At 31.6% G+C, this 21,664-nt stretch overlaps 1 protein-coding gene across 1 annotated transcript in view; it reads right to left on the bottom strand.

Moving 5' to 3' along the window:
- Window positions 1-490: 490 nt before the first annotated feature.
- The window catches only part of LOC103570425 (uncharacterized), a 36,916-nt gene continuing 15,742 nt past the window's right edge, over window positions 491-21,664 (bottom strand). The window contains exons 2-6 of the mRNA XM_008548157.2: window positions 10,191-10,399; window positions 6,486-6,621; window positions 6,005-6,138; window positions 1,543-1,771; window positions 491-895 (exon numbers count right to left, since the gene is read on the bottom strand). Of these exons, the coding sequence (XP_008546379.1) occupies window positions 816-895; window positions 1,543-1,771; window positions 6,005-6,138; window positions 6,486-6,621; window positions 10,191-10,399 (788 nt within the window). The 3' untranslated portion in view covers window positions 491-815. The remainder of the gene's footprint in view (window positions 896-1,542; window positions 1,772-6,004; window positions 6,139-6,485; window positions 6,622-10,190; window positions 10,400-21,664) is intronic.

The raw sequence follows: 21,664 nt of genomic DNA, 5'->3' as shown, positions 1-21,664 counted from the left end.
TAATTTCTTAGAACCTCATTTGTAGCTCCTTAAATTCTTTATGAAAAATTCTTTAGCAATTTTGTTCCATCTTCAACCCTTGATCCAAAAAAGGTTCAAAATAAGACACACATTAACGAAGAATCAATAGTTTATTTCATATATTCAAATGAACATTTATAAACAATAACAGCATTCATAATAAAAGTAATAATAATAATAATAATAAAAATGATAATAATAATTATAATGACTAAAGGACGTATTGTGTAAGCTACATTAATTATTATAATGGTAATTTTATAAATTTTATCAACTTTATCGGGTATCAAAATAATCGCGTGTCAGGATAGAAAACACCATTACATATATTTTCATTTAATCAATTATTATTAATATAATTATAATTATTATTATTTTCATTCATTTTTTTTTCTTTTTGTAATACATGTATAATTAATAATAAATATCGATACTTTAGGTAATCGGTCATCTAACACAATTATTTAATTAAGACAAAATCACTCGCCAACGGGTGACAGTGACCCGCGACGACCGCGGTTTTTTTTTTTTAATTAATTAATTATTAATTAAGATTGCTAATTGTAAATAATTCTATTTACACGAATAACTCAATCATCCATTTGTTTATTAAATTCATTTTTTTATTTTTAATTAATTAATATTTTATTATCATTAATTTGATTCACGCGTTTCAGTTTAAATCACTTGTTTATTTATTTTTTTTTTCTTCTGCAACTTAGGCTCCAGTTCCTCATTATCATTCTGGTTTATCTGTCAAATTTGGTGATGTAAATTGTACATGATCATTGGTGTTATCTGAGACCGCGAAGCACAAAATTACTGGCTGTTACCACGCACAACACCCACTCTGCGGTGTGTTTTGATACGCCGTCTGTAATAATAGATATATTGATTATTCATTATTTACTATATTAACCATTGATTGGTACGAGATACAGTAAAATCACCTAATACTTTTTTGTAGAAAATTGAATATCCTGTGAATTTCATCTCGTATGATTTTATCGTATCTCTGTTAATTTAGACGCTAGATAGTATTTAGAGGGAAGGGAATTAAATTAAATTTGATTCAAAAATTCAATCAGGTGATTAATTTTAAATTGTCAGAAACCCGTTGGAGATAGAAGAAAATTGTTTATGAGTTTTTTTATAGAAAGTTTAATACAATAGAAAAGAGTATTGATGTAATTTTTACGTAAGTCTAACGGTTAATCGGAAATTTTCTAATTTGAAACCTGGGAAATGATGAGAAAAAAAAATTTATTGGAAAGTAGACTTGAATATGTTCAAGAGGCAATTGCGGCTAGATAGTTGAAGATAAGGAAAAGTGATAAGAAACGTTTTTCATAGAAAATTGAATTATCTATAAAAAAGGTCTGATATGATGAATCGATGTCTGTGACTGTTGAGAAGAGTTTTTAATAAAAGTATCATTGGCTGAATGCTGAATGTTAAATTGTAAATTTGTGATTCTGAATAATTACAAGTTATAATTGGAATAGTATAGTGAAGTCTTACTGGTGTGAGGAGAGTCTCGGGTCCCAAGTACGGATGCCAGTCTCGGACGCTCCTCGTCTATTAGCGCGATCGCCTCTTTCTTGTAAAGTTGGAAGACATTTGCATGACAAGAGATCTGGAGCCTCCCGTTACTGAAGCTGTCCTGGGTTATCTCAAAATCCAACTCGGCGTATGCTCGTGTTCGATTGTCGTTTCTCAGTTGTATATTGCGTTGATAAGTTGAATTCAACTGCAATACGTAATTTTTAATTTTTAAATTGAAATATGTTGTAAAATTCCAAAGTGCACACCTCAATCACGCATTTTATTTTTAGTCATTATTTCATAATATTAATTATTTTTTTTTTAATATGAATTTTTATTCAACTTTTAAAATATTAATTTATTTTTTAACTTCCCGCTAAGAAAATTGAAAATTTTCAAAAATTCGAGAAGTTATTGGTTTCGGTCCGATTTTTGAAAATCGAATTCCTATCAGATCTTGACGTTTTGAGGTTTTAGGAAGCTATCCTGACTAATTCACGATGATGTCCGAGTGTATGTATGTATGTATGTATGTACGTATGTAAATATCTATAACTTTTGAACGGATAAACCGATTTTGATCATCAATGTGTGATTCGACGCGGCTTGTCAATATCTAAAAGCTGAAAAAAATTAAGTTTGATCGGCAGGGCTCGTTCAGAGATATTCCAAAAATAAACTTTTTTTAAAAATGTTTTTTTTAGATAACTTTTTATGCTCTCGATGAATTGATTCAAAAATTGATAAATCAATTTCAAAATCTGATCAACTTTAGAACTCAATAAAAAGCGTCAATTGCTACCTCAACCTTCTCAATCGGTCAATTTGTTTGAGAGATATCGTTTGAGAAAAAATGGTAAAAAACGTTTTTTTTTTTTTTTTTCGAAAACAAAGCCATACAAAAATATTTTCGAGCTCGAAAATGTATCTACATCAATTTTTCGAGCTCAAGGAGCTCGAAATAGGCGGGAAGTTTTGGGGCTGGCCCGCAGGGTCAACCGACAGACCGATTTTTTATTTCTTATTTTCAGTTAAAATTTTTTTTTTTTTTTAATATCCTGCCTTTTTATCTTAGATGTCGCTCTTTTTTTTTCAATCCTACTGCCACGCTAATGCTGCTGCCAGTAATTAATAGAGAGAGAAAATGAAAAAAATAATAATAACAGTAAAAATATAAAAAAAAAACGGTCTGTCGCTGACCCTGCGGGCCAGCCCAAAACTTCCCGCTGCTTTCGAGCTTCTTGAGCTCGAAATCATTGTTAAAAATACATTTTCAAGCTATTCGAGCTCGAGAATACTATTGTATACCTTCATTTTCGAAAAATAAAGTTTTTTACCATTTTTTTCTCAAACGATATCTCTCGAACGAATAAACCGATTAGGACGTTTAAGGTGGCAATCGACGCGTTTTATTAAGTTCTAGAGCTGATCAAATTTTGAAATTGATTTATCGAGTCGTTTTTGAGAAATTTCCAAAATACTAAAGAAATTTTTTTTTCTAATTCTTTCGTTAACGGTTTCTCTTGAACGAACGAACCAATTTTGATGGTTGAGAAAGCATTCGACGCGGCCTACAAAATTTTAGAGATAATTAGATTTTGGAATCAATCCATCGAGTGAGTTAAAAGTTATTCAAAAAATAAACATTTAAAAAAAAAATTTATTTTTGAAATATCTCCGAATGTACCCTACCGATTAAGCCCAAGTTTTCAGTGCTTATAGTATTTAACAAGTCGCGTCGAATGACACCTCGACGATCAAAATCGGTTCATCCGTTCAAAAGTTACAGAATATTTATATAAATACGTACATATATACATACATACATACATACATACACTCGGATATCATCTTGAATTTAGTCAGAATAGCTTCCTAGAACCTCAAAATGTCGACATCTGATGGAATTTCGATTTTCGCAAATTTGGGTGAAAATAATTTGCTGAAAGCTTTGAAAATCATCAATTTTCTTAGTGGGAAGTTAAAAAAGAAAAGTTAAATTTTTTGTGAATAATAAGTTTTTACATTTTTTATTAATTAGAATTAAGCCAAATGGATTTAGATAATGATATTCGAAAGGGTTCTTGTGATAAAAAATACAAAGCCAATAATAAAAAAATTAAGTCGATATGTTGTGTTTTTCAAAATTTATCGTGCTTAGACGACTCCGAACACTACAATTGACGCACCGGAGCTTCGGACTAAATCAATTTTTTTCAGTTAATCTCATTGTGAATCAACCAAATATTATATTGAAATTTTTTCCTTATTACATATCCTCTAAATGGTATATCGGGAAAGGGGAGGCAAAACGGGGTATCTCTAAAATTTTATTTTTTAAATGTTTTTTAAACAGTCCAAAATCACTTTTGTAAATATAATTGAGCATTATTTTGAATTTTTTTCGTTAAACTTTTTCAAAAATCCAGTGTTAGTCGAAAAATATTAATGGCTTTTGTTTGATGTTAAAAACCAATAAAAATTTCGTTTTTTTCTTTTGCATCCAATAATTGTGTAAAACGTAATCTTTCTTCATGTAAATTACTTAAAAAAAAAAATTTCATTTTAATCAAATTTATTGAATATGCAGAATTTTTCTTTTTCACTTTTTTTAGGGGGTACCCCATTTTGTCCGCAAAAGTGAAAATTTGTATGTTTTAACGGCAATTGAAATTTTTTTTTTATTTACTTTGAATATCATTAAAAACAAAAAGATTTTGCGTATTTGAGTTCTCAAAAACTTAGGACTTCTTTAAGTACCCCGTTTTGCCTCCCTTCTCCTACTTTTAACAACTTTGGTGTACTATAAAGAAGATAGAGAGAATTTTAAGTCAGTGAAAAGGCTGAGAGCGAAAGAGTGACAGTAAATCACATTCAACACTTTCGCGATTAAGGTGTGTAATTAAATTAAAATTTTCTACGTAAATAAGTCTAGCGTCTTTAATTGAAGTTCATGACAAAAAACTTGAAATACGATAAAATTGATAAGGACCTTTTTTATAAAGACTTTAATTAGCTACCAAAAAAAATTCTCATAAATTTTATTATATTTCTGGTTGTTAATCCATAATTCAAATAAAACTAAAATACTATTCAAAAAATATGTTTCGCGGTTAAAATTCAAATTAAAAATTTTTTGCATCTACTAAAATAATTCACTAACTTCCTATGCCTCTTATCCTTTTTCTTAAAAAAAATCCACACGCAAGCTCATTAGCCACCCGACAATTAAACTCGTATCAAATGTTTTGATCGATGACGGCACCCTCAGTTCTGTACTTCTCACATTAAAAAATTCCTCAACAATTCTAGGGTAATTAAATAAATCTGTCGCTTCTTAACCTTTTTATTATAAAATCTTGTCTTCTCTAGTCTTAAGTCTTAAAATAAAAAAAGGCCCTTAAAGATTATTACAAACTAACAACTCGTGTAAAGAACTAATTAAGTTTTAAATGATGAGATACTCTCTGACGGTTTTTCCCTCACTCATTTTATAGCTGCCTCAGCTCGGTACATAACACTTGTCACTTCCTGCAACAGTTTCTTACCTCACTAGTGTATTGAGTTGTACAAATACATGTTTACACACAACACTCACACATTTATTCATTCTCGGCACCTCGTAAACTTTTTTTTTTAAATTAATCTCAACAACTCATTGATTATTATTATTATTCATTGGCCCTCTGTATAACTAAAGTACAGATATTATATGATTATAAAACTTTAAATGAAACCGGAAGTCTTGAGATGAAGCAGGTGATAAAGGTACATACATATATATGGTATAGTAGCTTAGTAATTCGTGAAATGGCATCTTGTTATGTAACCGCGAGTACCTAGCTCGCCTTGCCGCTAACACAACTAATACTATAATATTCTCATACTTATACTTGTGCTCATAACACAAGACAACATTTACGTTAATATATTTCCTAGGTTATTACTAAATTTCATCGCGGATAATGTAATAAACTTGGATGAGTTATAAATGTTTAACAATGTCTTTTTTTTATGGGGATGAGAAGTTGATGCCAATGCCGGTGCCTGTGTGGTGCCGGGAAAAGATAAAAGAAAGAGATAGAACATTTTAGTGCCCGTTAAGATGACGGTGTTAATAAGCAATGGGGCAAGTTGGCCATTGTGAGAAAATTAGTGTTCAATTTTTAAATTTTTAGTTGACAAAAACAGTTTTTGGAAAGAAAGCCGCGAAATTTTTTTTACATTTAAATTTTAGTTTGTCGGCAAAAAGTTGACGTGAAAAATTTTTGAAATAGTCATCGGGCTTAAAAAAATTAAATTAAATCGGGTATACCTTTAAGTAATTAATAAAATTATATTTAAGTGGTAATTTTCGTGGGGAATGAAACTCTTGGATCTAATTACTGTTAGTTTTTTATAGTAATGGGATTAGAAATAAAAGAGGCTAAAGTATTACCGGAATTCCGTTGACAGTCCAAGTGACATTAGTGGCTGGATTACTGGGTGGAGTTGTGCAGTTGGCTTTGACTGTCTCCCCAATCGCGTATCTCTGCTTCTCAACGAGCACCTCGGGAGTACCTTGAGGTAGACCTGAAAATATATTGCCCCATCTGTTGAGAATGTTCCTCTGGGAAAAGGTACTACACAGTGGCAGTAGCGGTAGTAGTAATAGTAGTAGAAGTAATATAAGGTCTAAGGTATAAGGTAGTAGAAGTAAAAGTGGAAGTGGAAGGGGAAGGTACTTTGTTCCTTACACAGGATCTGAAATGGCGCGTAACGTCTACCGTCCACGATTCAACGATTTCTCGCTCATACACCCTTAATATTAACTCAACACTATTCTACACTCAATTTAAAGCAACATTATATTTTATTGTTCTTTTAAATATTTTTTTTATTTTTATAATTATTTTTCCTTATTACTTATTACTACTCACTGACTACGTGCATGTATCCTTTTTTAAATAGCGTATGAAAGTGCGGTATGTCGTTTGTTACTTCGCAACGATATCTTCCCTCCATTTCAGTCGTTACGTTTGTTATTGTTACATGATAAGCATCACTTGTTGTCCTCTGTAATCAATTATTCATTGTTCATATAATTATTATTATTTTTATTATGCACAGAAAGAAAAAAATGGTAATTTTTCCAATTTTGCTCAATTGTAAGTTTTACTATGGCAACATATGAATTGTAACTATGTCACATAGAAAATTTTGCTTTGTTACATACGAAGTATTTTTATAGTAAAATTGTAAATTTTTCTATACCAACATTGGAAAAATGACTATGTAATATTGGAACAATTCCCATGTAGACATTGCAAAAATTTCTGTGTTAATATTGCTGAAATTCCTTTAATGACGTAGAAAATCCCTCAATGTCAACATGGGAAAATTTTCTATGTTTACATAGAAATTATTTCTACACGGAAAAATTATGGGTATGGTTCCCATAATTTTGTAAAATTCTTTCTTATACCAGTATAGGAATTATGACCATAAATTGTGGGAGCGGTTTCAATAATTATAGGAATGTTTCCCATAATTAAAGGAATAGTTCCTATACTTATAGAAATGCTACCCATATCATTATAGGAATGGTTCTTATAATTATAGGAATGGTCCTTATAATTTATGGGAAGACTTCTAATAATATTATAAGAATCATTCCCATAATATACAGGAACTATTTCTATAAATTATAGGATCTATTTCCATAAATTATAGGAACCATTCCTATAACATTATTGGAATGGTTCTCATAATAGTATAGGAACGATTCCCATAATGCAATTGGAACATTTCCTATATCATTATGGGAATCATTCCCATAATATTATGGGAATCATTTCTATAATATTATGGGAATCATTCCTATAATATTATGGGAATAGTTCCCATAAGATCATGAAAATATTAATTTAAAGAAAAATGTGGAAATCACTTCTACATTACACAGAAATATTATTAAACATAAAAACGAAAATTCAAACATTGAACAAAAAATTCGTATTTTAAATTCAACTTTTGTAAATTAAAATTTAAATTTTGGTAAAATCTCAAATTTCGATAAAATCTCAAATTTTGAAAAAATTTCTACACTACTTTACAAAATAACAATTTTATCAAATTATAGGGATGGTTCCCATAGTAGTATGGGAATAGTTCCCATAATAGTATGGAATAGTTCCCATACCATTATGGGAATAGTTCCCATAATGTTATAAGAATCGTACCCATACTATTATAGGGATGGTTCCCATAATTTTATAGGAATCGTACCCATACTATTATGGAAACTATTCCCATAATGCATAGGAAAACTTCCCATAATTTTCTTTCCGTGTACGGTAACAAAGTAGAAATTCTCACATTTGTAAAAATGAAATATTTGTAAACAAAAAATTTTGCATTTTGTTAGTTTTAGTTCATTGTGGACTTTTCCTATGTAACATAGCAATTTTTTCTATGTTGACATAAAAACTTTTCCTATGTCAACACAGTTATTTTTACTATGTCAACAAAGGAATATTTCCAATGTTAACAGAGAAATTTTATCCTTGCCTACATAGGAAAAATTTATATGTCAATATAGAAGAAATTGCTCTGGTAACATAGGAAATATTCCTACGTTGACGTAGTAAAAATACCCATGTCAATATAAAAATTTTAGGAATGTTAACAGAAAATTTTCTATGTTTACATGGTAATTTTTTTAATGGTAATATAGAAGGTGTCCCCATAATATGTGCGTAAAATTTCTAAAAATATCGTTATATGCTCATTTTTTTCTGTTAAAAGTTCCTATGTTGATAGCGGAAAACTTGCTATGTCAACAAAGGAATTCCCCCTAACCAAAATTCGATAAATTCACATTTTCTTTGCTCCGTGTTGTTTTTGGTATGAACATTTTTTTATATGTATTTATTAAAACAATTTTTTTTATTTCAAATTAAAATAATTTATAAAAAGTTGAAAAAAAAAATTTAATGGAAATATTTTTTATAAGTTTTAATTTAAAGTAAAAATATTATTTTAATAATTAATATATTTAGATTAATTTCAAATATTTAAATTGAAATGACGGAAGTAATAAGTTTAAGAAAAATCGATAAGGATATTTGAGGTAAGAAATTTAATTTCCTAAAAAAAAAAAGAGTACGTGACTTCCTAAGTAAATTTAGCAGTTCCAAAGATATCTTGATTACAATTTATTTTCCCGACTTATAAAATCACAAATAGTTCGAGTTTATAAAAAAAAATATTTTCTTTGTCCCACATTCATTTTATCTGAATCATAACTAATTAAATTTTTTAAAAATGATTTATCGGAAAATTAAAAATTTTTTCCTCTGATTCCTTCAATAAAAAAAATTATCTTTCCTAATAATAATAATAATAATAATAATAATAATAATAATACTATTATAGATCCCCATGATTGAAACCCGATGATGTGTACATATAACGCGTTTGTGCTACTTAATTTAAGTGCAGAGTTCACTCGACAACTCTCACACATATAATACACGTCCGTATATTCGATGCTGCAACATCACTTGCCATATATTGATGACAAGTCAAAGAGCATTCATTCCCTGCCCCCCAATGAATATGCCAATAACACAACCTCCAATATAATTATCCACCATTACATAACATACATACATATTTACCTAATGGCAAAAATTTCATACATATTACGTGAGTAAATTTTGACGATTCAACCTGCCTCTAAAAGAGAATTTTCTACAGGACAACCTTATTATTTATGATAAATTTTTATCATCATTATTATTTTTATTTTTGAGTACAAAAAAAATACATTGCGTGAATGGATAGTATTTTTTTTTCTCTTTAGGCTTTTGTTGCTAGTGAAAACGGAAACATTATGTATATATATATATATACATAATGAGCCAGAGGCAGGTTTTTGGCGATTCAGAGCACGGCACCCGTTGGTCAACCGCTGCACGTAAATTGTCGAGGTAGAGAAGAGATAGAGAAGCAGGAGAAAATGAACAGAGGATGGGAAAGAGTGAAAAGGGTGGGGGGGGGGAGTGTAACTATTGAATAAAATTTGAATGCGCGTGCCAGTTACATACCGGGAAACCCGACCAAATTGATTGTAGATGATTTACATCCTGCCACAAGTATTATATATGGATTAATTTAATGTATTTCATAAATGTTATTATTATTATTGTTATTTTTTTTATTATTATTATTATATATTGCTAATTGTTCAAAGCATCTCTATCGGTGGGAGACGCAATCGACAGCCCGACCGCGGCAACTCTATTAATAATGCATTATCATCGGATTTAGTACTTGTTTGAAAGGCTTATAATTCATTTATCCATTTTATTAATAAATAATTAACATAATTAGTTAAATTAATTGGTTCTTGTTTAGGTTTTTTTATTATGATTATTCGTAACCGTGGCCAGTGGTTTTAAATCATAATAACTTTCAGAATAATGAGTTTACAATAAAACTAACAGGAATATTATTTATAGTAAATTAAATTTCCTACGAAAAAGGTATCATTAATTTTTTGAAAAAAGTGGATAGTTTAAAAACTATCCTAAGTTGAAGTCAACAGTATTGTAACCACTGAGCTCAGAGGCGATACTTACATCAATATTATGAGCAAATAGTTCACCAAACACCGATATTGGCGGCAACTCCTTGGGTACAAACCTGTAGAACTCATCCTTACCCTTGTACCACTTCACTGCGTAAAGAACGTCAGTCTGTAAATCGTACTGACAGGTGAGCGTCACTTGAGCGCCGACTGCAACAGCTTCTGGTATTTCCACCTTGACATCTTTCAGTCCGCTGACACCTGGAACATGTTTTCCATTACCACCTTTAAATACTAAAACCCCAACTATATTGCCAACTCCTAACCCAAAGCCCCAATTCCAGTCTAAACAACACCAAAACTTGTACTTGCAAACTCGTACCAGCCCTACAAGTTTGAGTTTACAAATTTACTCATATTTGATACGCAAGTTTGAAATATTGCCAGTCAACCTCTAATAACTAACAGACCCAGTTAATTATCACCACACTAACATAACTAACATTGTGCATTATTATTTTTAAACAAACATTTAAACTTTAGCGGGAATAATGTTACGCCCGTTCCTACTCGAAGGGGGAGAGTGTCACGTCTGGTTTATAATTATAATAACGTTTAAACGATCTAAAATCCTTGTTAAAGCTTTAGTGTATCAAGTTGGTTCATTCCGTAGTTATTCAAATGTTATGAGCGAGCTACTGAGTGATATCCTCAGGATTTGGCTTTAACCTAAACTTACTCGATTGTATTTTAGACTGTAAACCAAACAAACGCATTCCTAGGGGAGGGGGGGGGTGCATAGGGTTTTGGTTTACATGAGCGTTCTGCATTATGGTACTAGAGTAATTCTGTTATTCAGTTACTTTGTAACTCTGTTCGGCTGTATTCTGGTTAATGTGTATATGCTCTTGTCTGTTCTCGCGAATTCTCTAATCAGGCTACATAATTATAATTGCCATGATTCGAGGCGCCGAGTAATTATTCGCAGTGTGAGCAGCTCTGTTGCTAATTGTAAGAAAACTGAGAATAGAACGAGAGAGAAAGCCGATAGTTAACTTAATTGTCTAATGGGACTGCACTAGTGAGAGTGATGGGCAACTGAAGAGGTCGATGACACGATTACGAGGATCTGGTAAGAAGTTACACGCTAATGAGGAGTAAGAGGTTTAATTACTAATTACGTTTTATTAGAACTTAAATCCAGGGATTTTTTTTCTAAAGTTTTTTTTTGGAAGTAACTAATTGTGCTTTAATTTTAGTTTGGGGCTTTAGGAACAATTTTTTACGGCCCATTTTATCTCTATGAATTTTAATAAAGAAATTTTAAATTCGACTAAAAGCCAGTTATTCATTCCTGGAAAAATTAATTTTTAATCGGTTTATGTCATCACTAAATTAAAAAATTCATATTCTATAAAATAATCGTCCAAAAAGTTTTTTCTTTTAAAATTCACTCCTAATTCTGCTTAAAACTTAATTTTCACACGACCCATTTAACTTTTTATCTAAAAATTAAGTTTTCAAATTCAAGTAAAAATCATTTTTTACTTCTTTATAAAAATAAAAATTTTCCTCCCTTAATTACCGACTAATTTATAAAAAAAATACTTTTTCGTATCCTTTTTTCTTAAAAAAAAAACTAATTAACCCTTATAATTACGTAATTATCTTGAAAATAACGAGCCTCCACTCACCTCATTATCAAACCTCAGCAAAAAAAAAAAAAATTAAAACCTTTTAAACGTCGCCTTTTAAACCGCGGATGAATCACTCCCTTAGAAAAACAAAAAAATTCGTATTTACAAAATAACTTTTTTAACCGAGATAAAAGTCAGTAAAGAGCCGAAAAAATCGAAAAAAACTTGTCTCACTTTCTCCCCATCTTCACCCCAGCCAGCCGCGTCTCGGCTGCTTAGAAAACCCAGTAAATGAAAAAGCGTCTATAATATCCGCAGCATCTCTCTTCTTTTCTTCCCTTAGGTTTCCTCTTTCCTCTTGCTCGGTATCACCTGGTTGAAAGCTTTTCAGCTTTTATTGTTTTTCCGACTCAGACAAGTGTCGGTGGTTGTTGCAATAGCAACTTCGTGCTATTGCTCCAACACATAGACGTTAACGTTATAGTAAAGTTTGTGAAAAAGGTTGTTACAACATCTCTTTCTCTCAAACTCAGTTGTATTGCGTTTGTTGAGAATGAGGATAAGGATGAGAGAAAGGGTTTGAGGCTTGGGAGAGAGAATCGTATAAAAAAAACCCCGGAAAGTAGGTTTTCATTCGGAATTTCCAGAGTAGAGTCCCGAGTCTAGAGTTGAAGCTCTAGAGTGACTGAGTACTGAGTATACAGGGTACAGAGTAGAGATTTTGTATTGCGAGTTAAATAAATGGGAATGAGAAATTACAGCGGGTGTATGACGTGTTTACTGGTGAAAAACATCATTTTCCTTTCACTCTGTCTGCGGTGAATTTTTTTTAAAAATTATATTTTTTATTTTATTTTTTAATTCCGCTTACTCTTGTTCTCATGTCGGGGGTTGCCATTCACTGACAGCAAATATAAAATAAAAAAAAATTTTCACTTCTCATTCTATTCTATTTTATTATGTTCTGCTCTGTTTTGCCCGTTTCGACTGATGAAACCGAATATTCATGTGAAAGGTGAACAAAAAACCCCCGAGTAAATACGATCCCTCTTTTTTTTTTCTTTTTCGACAATAAGAGAATGGGTGAAAAAGAGGAAAAAAGGGAAAGGGGTGGAAAAGCCGTTAATTCTGTTGGTAGTGACGTGAGAGTAGAAAGAAATGAAACACCGGGTTTATATGTGTGTTATTGGTAGTGAGGGGTTCGGTGAGGAAAATGAGGGAAGAGAAGGACAACAAAAAAAAATGGGTGTGTATTTTGTCGCAGTGTTGGGTGACTAATTGTGCCATTGAATAATCATTGCTGTGGCGACACCTACCATAAATAGTATCTACCCATAGCAGGGGGAGAAAGGGGAGGCAGAGGGTGAGGGTGATTGGAAATCGATTGATATAATGTTTAGCTGGAAATAATCATAATCGAAATAATAATAAAAAAAAAGGCGATTTATTGGATACTTGTCGTTTTTACGGGAAAATTTTTTTTTTTCGTATGAGGGTCGAAAAATTGATATTCAATTTATTGTTTATTAATTTTTATTGATAATTTTTTTGAGGTATCTGTATATAAATTTTGAAATTTACATTTTTATTTAGGGCTCGACATATCGATTTTATATTTGAAATTTTTAATTATAGAAGTAAAAATTACCCGTATCAAAATTAAAACTAATAGCCATCAATTTTCCTTCCATTAAAAAGGAACCTTTATTTAATAACTAATTATCTATGAGCCCTTCCACATTCTAATTAGTAAAAAAAAGCTCGAGTGGTTTGACCCGGTCTCAACGGGTCTGGCGACAGCTGCCGGGAAATTGCCTCGCTAAATTCGCTACAATAAACAAACTATTCCAAGTGTTAAAAAATAAAACCCAGGCAAAATAACATGAGAAAAAATATTAAAATAGCTAAATAAATAAAAATATATAAAATATAAAATACAATATTGCAGCTCGTGTACTGCATTATATAAGAATAAAGTGTCGCATAAAGGAAAATAAGACCCAGACTTGAACAAGAGCAAGAGTGAATCGTTGAAGAGGAAAAATGTAGAAATATGTTTGTCGCTAAAAGACAGGGAAACAATCGAGCTAAAAGGAATCGAGTAGTTCTTTCCAGTGTACGCCTGAAACTCCAATTGCATCTCCAACTGCTGTAAGAAATACACCAGTACCTAGACCATATGCTAGTTCTATTTGGTCCTGAAGGTAAAGTAGCAGGAATAAAAACACAGTCTGGATATGTAGGTTGGACTGGGTTGGGTTGGGATGGATATATCGTAGATTCTATAATCTAGAGCCCCAGGGAAGACTATAAGCTACAGACGTGGATCAGACATCGGATAGCTGGGTAATTCGGGTGAACGAGCGTCAAGCGTCGCTTGGTCTTATCTTTCTAGTCTACAGTTAAATAAAAAACTCTTAGACGTCCTAGACTCGACGTTTTCTGTTCACTCAAACGGACTTGGTTCCCTTACTCTTACCCTCACCTCATCTTTAGCTTCAACTTGAGCTTCAGTCTCTTTCTTTACTTTTTGCTACCAACACAAAAGCTCGTCACGTCGGAGTGAACTGGTCTCGACTGCCACCGATCAGCTTTCCGATAATTAAATGATCCGTCCATCCTGTCCAGCCAACTGGGACCGTTACTCACTTATGGGCTGTAAAGGCTACGGATTAGATTCTAGTCTGGTAAAAAAATTACTTTTAGAAGAGTTTGAGGTTTGGGAGACAGAAATGGTACTGGCGTTGGTGTTGGTGTTGGTTCTGATATTGGTACTAGTGATATTGGTGTTGGTGTTGGTGCATTTAAATTGAAAGGGCTAGGATAGGCGGGTTGCCGGGTTGGCTATTCGCTGCCAGGCTTATATCTAGTCCAATTAACCAGTCAATTGAATTAAAGCCTTCAACTCTAGTGAGCTGAGTGTAGTGGATAGTGGATGAGTTTAGTGTGTTGAGTACAATCAGTAAATTAAGACTGACGTGTATTGCTGGGATGATGGAAATTTATCGATCTGTTACAACTTCATTTACCTGATAATTTTGTTAGTTTAATTAATTTATCTTCCTCTTTTTTAATTATTTATAATTAATAATTAATTATGAGTAATGGGTTTTTCAGACGTTTTTTCAGATTTTATTAATCATTTGTTGAATATTTCTAATGAATATATATGTCACTTGATTTCTCTCTAAACTTTTGTTTGCATGAAAATTTTTAGACCCATTGTTTTTATTTTGAACAATTACTTTTTAATTTTCCGCTAAGAAAATTAGAAGTTAAAAGAAAAAAAATTGGTCGATCAATTAACCCTGCGGAACAGCTCCAAAACTTCCCGCTGTTTTCAAACTCGCTGAGCTCGAAAAGACTTTTGCATGCCGATGTTTATAAAAAAACCGGTTTTTACTATTCTTTCTCAAACGATATCTCTCAAACAAATTGACCGATTGAGAAGGTTGAGGTGGCAATCGACGCTTTTTATTGAGTTCTAAAGTTGATCAGATTTTGAAATTGATTTATCTAGTCGTTTTTGAGAAATTTTCAAAATACTAAAAAATTTTTTTTTAATTCTTTTGACAAAGGTTTCTCTTGAAAGAATTGAGCGATTTTGATGTTTGAGGTGGCATTTGACGCGACTTATGAAGCTTCAGAGCCCAGTTGATTTTTGAATCAATCCATCGAGAGCATAAAAAGTTATCTAAAAAAAACATTTTTGAAAAAAGTTTATTTTTGGAATATCTCTGAACGAGCCCTGCCGATCAAACTTAATTTTTTTCAGCTTTTAGATATTGACAAGCCGCGTCGAATCACACATTGATGATCAAAATCGGTTTATCCGTTCAAAAGTTATAGATATTTACATACGTACATACATACACTCGGACATCATCGTGGATTAGTCAGGATAGCTTCCTAAAACCTCAAAACGTCAAGATCTGATAGGAATTCGATTTTCAAAAATCGGACCGAAACCAATAACTTCCCGAATTTTTGAAAATTTTCAATTTTCTTAGCGGGAAGTTATTGGTTTCGGTCCGATTTTCGAAAACCGAGTTTTAAACAAATTTCGACGTTTTAACGTCCTAGGCAGCTATCCTGAATATTTTCAAGAGGATATCCGAGTGTAGGTATGTATGTGTGTAAATATCTGTATGTATGTACGTACGTACGTATCTATCTATTCTATAAGTTTTTAACGGATGAACTAATTGAGAACTCTAAATCGGTTTATCCGTTTGATTTTGTAAAAAATACAATAAGACTGATTTAAAAAAAAATAAAAGCTGTTTAAACACTTGCCTAATTTAAACCATCGCTCAATTATCAAAATAATTGATAAATCACCCAACACTTTGAATGGCAATATTTTGAAAACGATTGATACTACCGAAATTTTCAAAGGTCGAAAAGTTAAAGATAATCTAATTCCCTTCAGTACGACTTCTGCATACATCCGATTATCACTCATAATCACTGAGATCTACCAGTGATAAAATATAAAAATTTCAAATTCACAGCGAAGTTAAAAAAATCCCAAAATATTCCAAGCGCGTATTTTTAAAAACCCACTGGTGCCATCAATAACAAAGGAATCCCTCGTGGATCCCAACTCGTAAAATCACAAAAAAAATTAAGTTTCTTTCCGTTTAACTTAAAACATCGCTTACAGCCACGGGAATTGTCGTGGATTCGTGAAATACCGATGTGGGTCTGCGTCTCAAGGCGCAACTAAATCAAGAGATGCCAGTTTCCCGTGCACGCGAACACTCCGCGTACTTTTAAAGTTAAGCCCCCCTGTGAGTGGTTTTAGTGCCGGGGTTGAGGTTTCCATTGCCAAGTTTACGGTGTCCAGCTTCTAGTTTCCAGTTTCCAGCTTCCATTTCTCTGGTAACATAAGTACAAGCACAAGCACAAGTATCAGCATCAGTAAGAGGACTAGGACCAGAAGGAGATGGAAAAACAGAAGAGGATTCAGACCATGTTCTACCAGAATAAGGAAAGGAAAGGAAAATAAAAAAAGAAGAAAAAAATGATTACTGGTTAAAGCAGAGCATCTTTTTGATGGTATAGACGCGTGTTCATTTAAACGTGAAATGAAATGGGTAAAATGACAATCGGACTGTAGACACAAAAAAGGTAAATCCCGGGAAGAAGCTACAGCTAGACCTTCTTTAAAATGAAAATGTCTACGTTTTGAGAATAAATTTAGCTGGTTGGTACCGTCGTCTGTTAAGGTTCATAAAAAAAAATAGACTAAAAAAGTATACTGCAGAAGTGGGGAGGTGAGGCTTAGTTTATTTTATCCTTTTTCCGCTTCGTCAATTATCTGCCAAATGCTCTTGGAAAGATTTCTAGACATCGCAAACACGTCGCTTCTTTTGGAAAATGTTATCTGGATCTCAGTAGATACGTGACCAAGACGTTTTCTATTCTGAAAGAGATTACTCTAATATAGTATGGAGCTAAGAAATGGAATTTTGCATTTTTACAATGAAACTACATGGATTTCGTGCAAATATCATGTAGAATATATATATAGAGATGTGGGTTGTTGAAAATAATAATAAAAATAATAAGGAGAAAAAGAATGAAGAAAATTCTTATGAAGAAAAATAAGAACAAGGGGATTCAAGAAAATCCGCGAGTACATATTTCACATTACAAAAGTGTTGATAGTTGTTCCTGTTGTCTTCCAAGTGAGTGACCCTGTACTACTCTATATTTTTCTTACATGCCAAATATTCCCTCGGTTATTTTTTAAAAAACACCAAAAAAACTATCTACATACACTGGTTTTATTCCCAACAAAATTCCGGGTACGCAAAAAAAAAATGTTTTTATAAAACTTTATAGCGGGGAGACTGGGGCAAAATAAGACACCGTTTTTTGAAATAAAATTATATTGATTTCAAAGTTTTATTTACAATTTTTAGAAAAAATGTGGGCCGGATGAGTTGGTCATCTTAAATAGTACGATCATTTCGAAATTTTGACAAAAAATTTTTTTCGTGTTTACTGAGTACATTATTTTATTAGAAATCGGCAAAAAGTTTACTTGAGGTTAAAGTGGGAAAGGAACTTAAAAAATTTTCTTTTGGTCGAAATTTTAAATGGTTGCACTATTCGAACTGACCAACTTACCCCATACTTATTTTATGAAAAAAAAATTTGTTGAAAAATGGTGGGTAATTTTGCTCCAATATTAAATAAATAATATATTTATTTATATAGTCAAAAGTTATGAAATACAATTAATAAAATTTCGACGTTCAAATTAACAAATTGACTAACTAAACTCTATTTCAGAAAATCCTCTATTTATGCGAAAAAAAAGTAAGAAAGGGTGGGGCAAGAAGCCCCCCCAAGTCGGTTATTATTTTTTGTGGCTTTCAACCATCTAAACACTTTACTTTTGTTCTATTTCGGACGAATTCATGGACACTTTGCCGAAACTCTGAAAAAAAAAATTTTTTCTGGGCAAGAAGGCCTCTCTCCAAAAAATGATAAAAAACTTTTTTTTTTTTTTAAATTGGTTTCAACGTTAAGAATGTATTGCTTCTTCTAGACAACTATTTTTACTTATTATATTACTCAAAAAAAATTTTTTAAGGTGTAATAAATCGTTCCCTTACGATTATAGATTAATTACTATTTGTTACTTAATAAAAAAAAAAACAATTCTGTATATCCTATTTGTCATTATTTTTAATCCAAAAAATATGTTTTTTAATTTTTAGATTGTAGATAATTTTGCTTTATTTAAAAAATTTATCAATTAAAAAAAAATTTTTTATTTTCGAATATTTTTAATGGCCAAGTTTGCCCCAGGCATAGAGAATCAGCCAAAAAATGGATAAGTATAGTAAATGTTTTATAATCACTGTAAATCGAAGTGTTTAAATTTAAAACACTTGAGTGTTTAATTGTCATTTAATTAGATTGTGGTCACTTTCTACACACTTGCAAACGTTTAAAAAGTGACTACAATGTATTTAAATGGCAACTAAACACTTAGGCGTTTTAAATTAAAACACTTCGATTTACAGTGATTTGACGATAAAAATATGAAAAAATCATTTTATAGAATTTTCAGGTGGTTCATTTTGCCCCAAGCGTCATGCGTAGGGCAAAAAATGCGCAAATATATCGGATTTATGGTAATTAAAAAAAAAAAAAAAATTATTTTTGATCAGACTTTCAGAGAGACCTTCTTGCCCCATCCTTCCTTAATTAAAAAATTCTTTTTTCATCTTGAAATTAATTCAAAATCTAGTATATGTATAATATTTTTACCTAGGTTACTCAAATAATATTTTTTCTGACTATTACTATTTGAAAATTGCACAGAATCACTTACTAAAAAATATTAAGTTGGACAATTTGTTAATTATAACGTCGATTTAAATACATGGATCCGACTTTATACACGGAGAGAAAATTATAGTAACAGTTACGATATATTATGGGAATGGTTCCCATACTGCATGGTAACTGGTTTTTTTGAAATGTTGATTATAGGAACGGCACCCATATATATTATGTTAACCATTCCTATAATTATGGATATAATTCCCATACGGTATCGGAATAGTTCCTATAGAATTATGGTAATCGTTACTATGTACCTATGGTAATGGTTACTATAATATTATGGTAATCGTTACCATAATATTATGGGAATGGTTCCCATACTGCATGGTAACTGGTTTTTTTGAAATGTTGATTATAGGAACGGCACCCATATATATTATGTTAACCATTCCTATAATTATGGATATAATTCCCATACGGTATCGGAATAGTTCCTATAGAATTATGGTAATCGTTACTATGTACGTATGGTAATGGTTACTATAATATTATGGGAATAGTTACCATAATATTATGGGAACAGTTACCATAACTTTATGGGAACGGTTACCATAATTTTATGGGAATGGTTACCATAATATTATGGGAATGGTTACCATAATATTTAAAAATTATAATAATTTTTGTTTGTAATAAGCATTTTTTTTTTATATTTAATCTTTTTGTGAAACTATATTACAATAAAATGGTAACCATTCCCATAATATTAGGGTAATAATTCCCATAATATTATGGTAACTGTTCCTATAATATTATGGTAACCATTCCCATAATATTATGGTAACTGTTCCTATAATATTATAGTAACCATTCCCATAATATTATGGTAACCATTCCCATAATATTATGGTAACCATTACCATATACGCTTAGGAACTGTTACAATGTGGTTATAGGATTGGTTCCTATTTGCTTATTGGAACTATTCCTATGAGTATGGTAATCATTACCATGATTCTTTCACATGCGATATGGGAACTGTTACCATAATGATAGGAATTATTACCATATTTATGGAAACCTTCCCAAAAAGTATGGGTCTATATCCCATAATCCCTAGTAATCATTACCATAACGGTATGGGATGATATTTCATAAACGTACTAGGAACAGTTCCTTTCATTTTTTCTCCGTGTAGTGCCCAGACAAGAAAAATAAAGAAATAAAAAAAAATAGTTATAGAATTTTGTAGATGAGATGTGGATCAGGATTATTGGATAATATTTGTCGAGGAAAAGGAGCAAGCTCACTCGAAAATTTTACCCGTCATGTTGTCGTAATGAAGGTACTTATGAAGTCTGGGTTAGTTGAATAGTATTCAATAGTAGCTGGTAGTCGATGGACTGTAGTATGGAATGAGCATACCACCAGCAGTCATACTTTCGGTTTTCTGAGTTTTGTTAAAGTGGTTCTGGGTATCGGGTTTAGGGTGTATGCCGTTCGCTCGTAAAGCTTTTACGAGAATCATATAAAAGTTGGTTAAGCGGTACTCTCTGTCGTGATGGTCCTCGTACTTCTCATCTGCCAGTAGGTCCACATTGAATTCAGCTTTTCTAAGAGAACGAGTTGGTGTAGAGTTGGACTTATATAAGCACTGGTAGTTTTTAAGAGACGGAGAGCAAGTATAACTTTAAGTAGAATCACATTGAGCATTTAATATTCAAACTCGGCACCTTAAAGTGTCTCAGACTTATATAGACTCGGTAAATAAAATTTTAATCGGCACGATGCTGATCGTTAAAAACTCAAGTCTTTATTATTCTCTATTCAAATTCAAATATATAATCAACGTTGTTTTTTTTTTCTATTTCATTTCATTTTATATTCACTTCATTCATTATTATTATTCAATTTTAATTAATCAATATTTTCATATTTCAAATCGGTAGAAAAAAATATTCAAGCCAAAAAATTATAAACAATTTAGATAAAACAAAAAAAAAACATAGATATGTATAACAAAAGTATGAAAAGAATGAGAGAAAAATAGTTTTGTTAAAAACGGTAAATCAATTGTCTGTTGCCGCAGAGCAGTGGGACCCAGCGAAGGGTGAGCTTCCGCGGAAAATATTATTCATTGCACTATAACTTAATCGTCTGAAACAACGACCGGAATTTATACGATAAAGTAATTTAACTTACTATTTATACCAACACATTCACATACTCACATCCACATCCATATATATATATATATATCTCCATACCTATATGTAATATGTATACGCATATTACATTGGGACATGTATGAAACATCGCGCACCGCGAGTACCGCGAGTAGTCGAGTAGTCGAGTAGATATCAATCAGTGGCAGTTCCGTTTCACGTTCCATCCTAGGTCACCACAACACACTACTCACACCACTAACTATATACATTTTTCCCGCCTAAGGTAAGTTCACTCTGATATCTCACCACTTCCGCGTTCTTCCACTATATAATCCATCCATACATATATATATATATATATATATTTATATATACATGCATATGTTTGTCTACCTTTTCACAACTATTCTCTA

The sequence above is a fragment of the Microplitis demolitor genome, chromosome 4 (assembly GCF_026212275.2).
Source record: "Microplitis demolitor isolate Queensland-Clemson2020A chromosome 4, iyMicDemo2.1a, whole genome shotgun sequence".
Taxonomy (NCBI): Eukaryota; Metazoa; Arthropoda; class Insecta; order Hymenoptera; family Braconidae; genus Microplitis; species Microplitis demolitor.
This window is presented reverse-complemented; position numbering and strand designations above follow the sequence as displayed.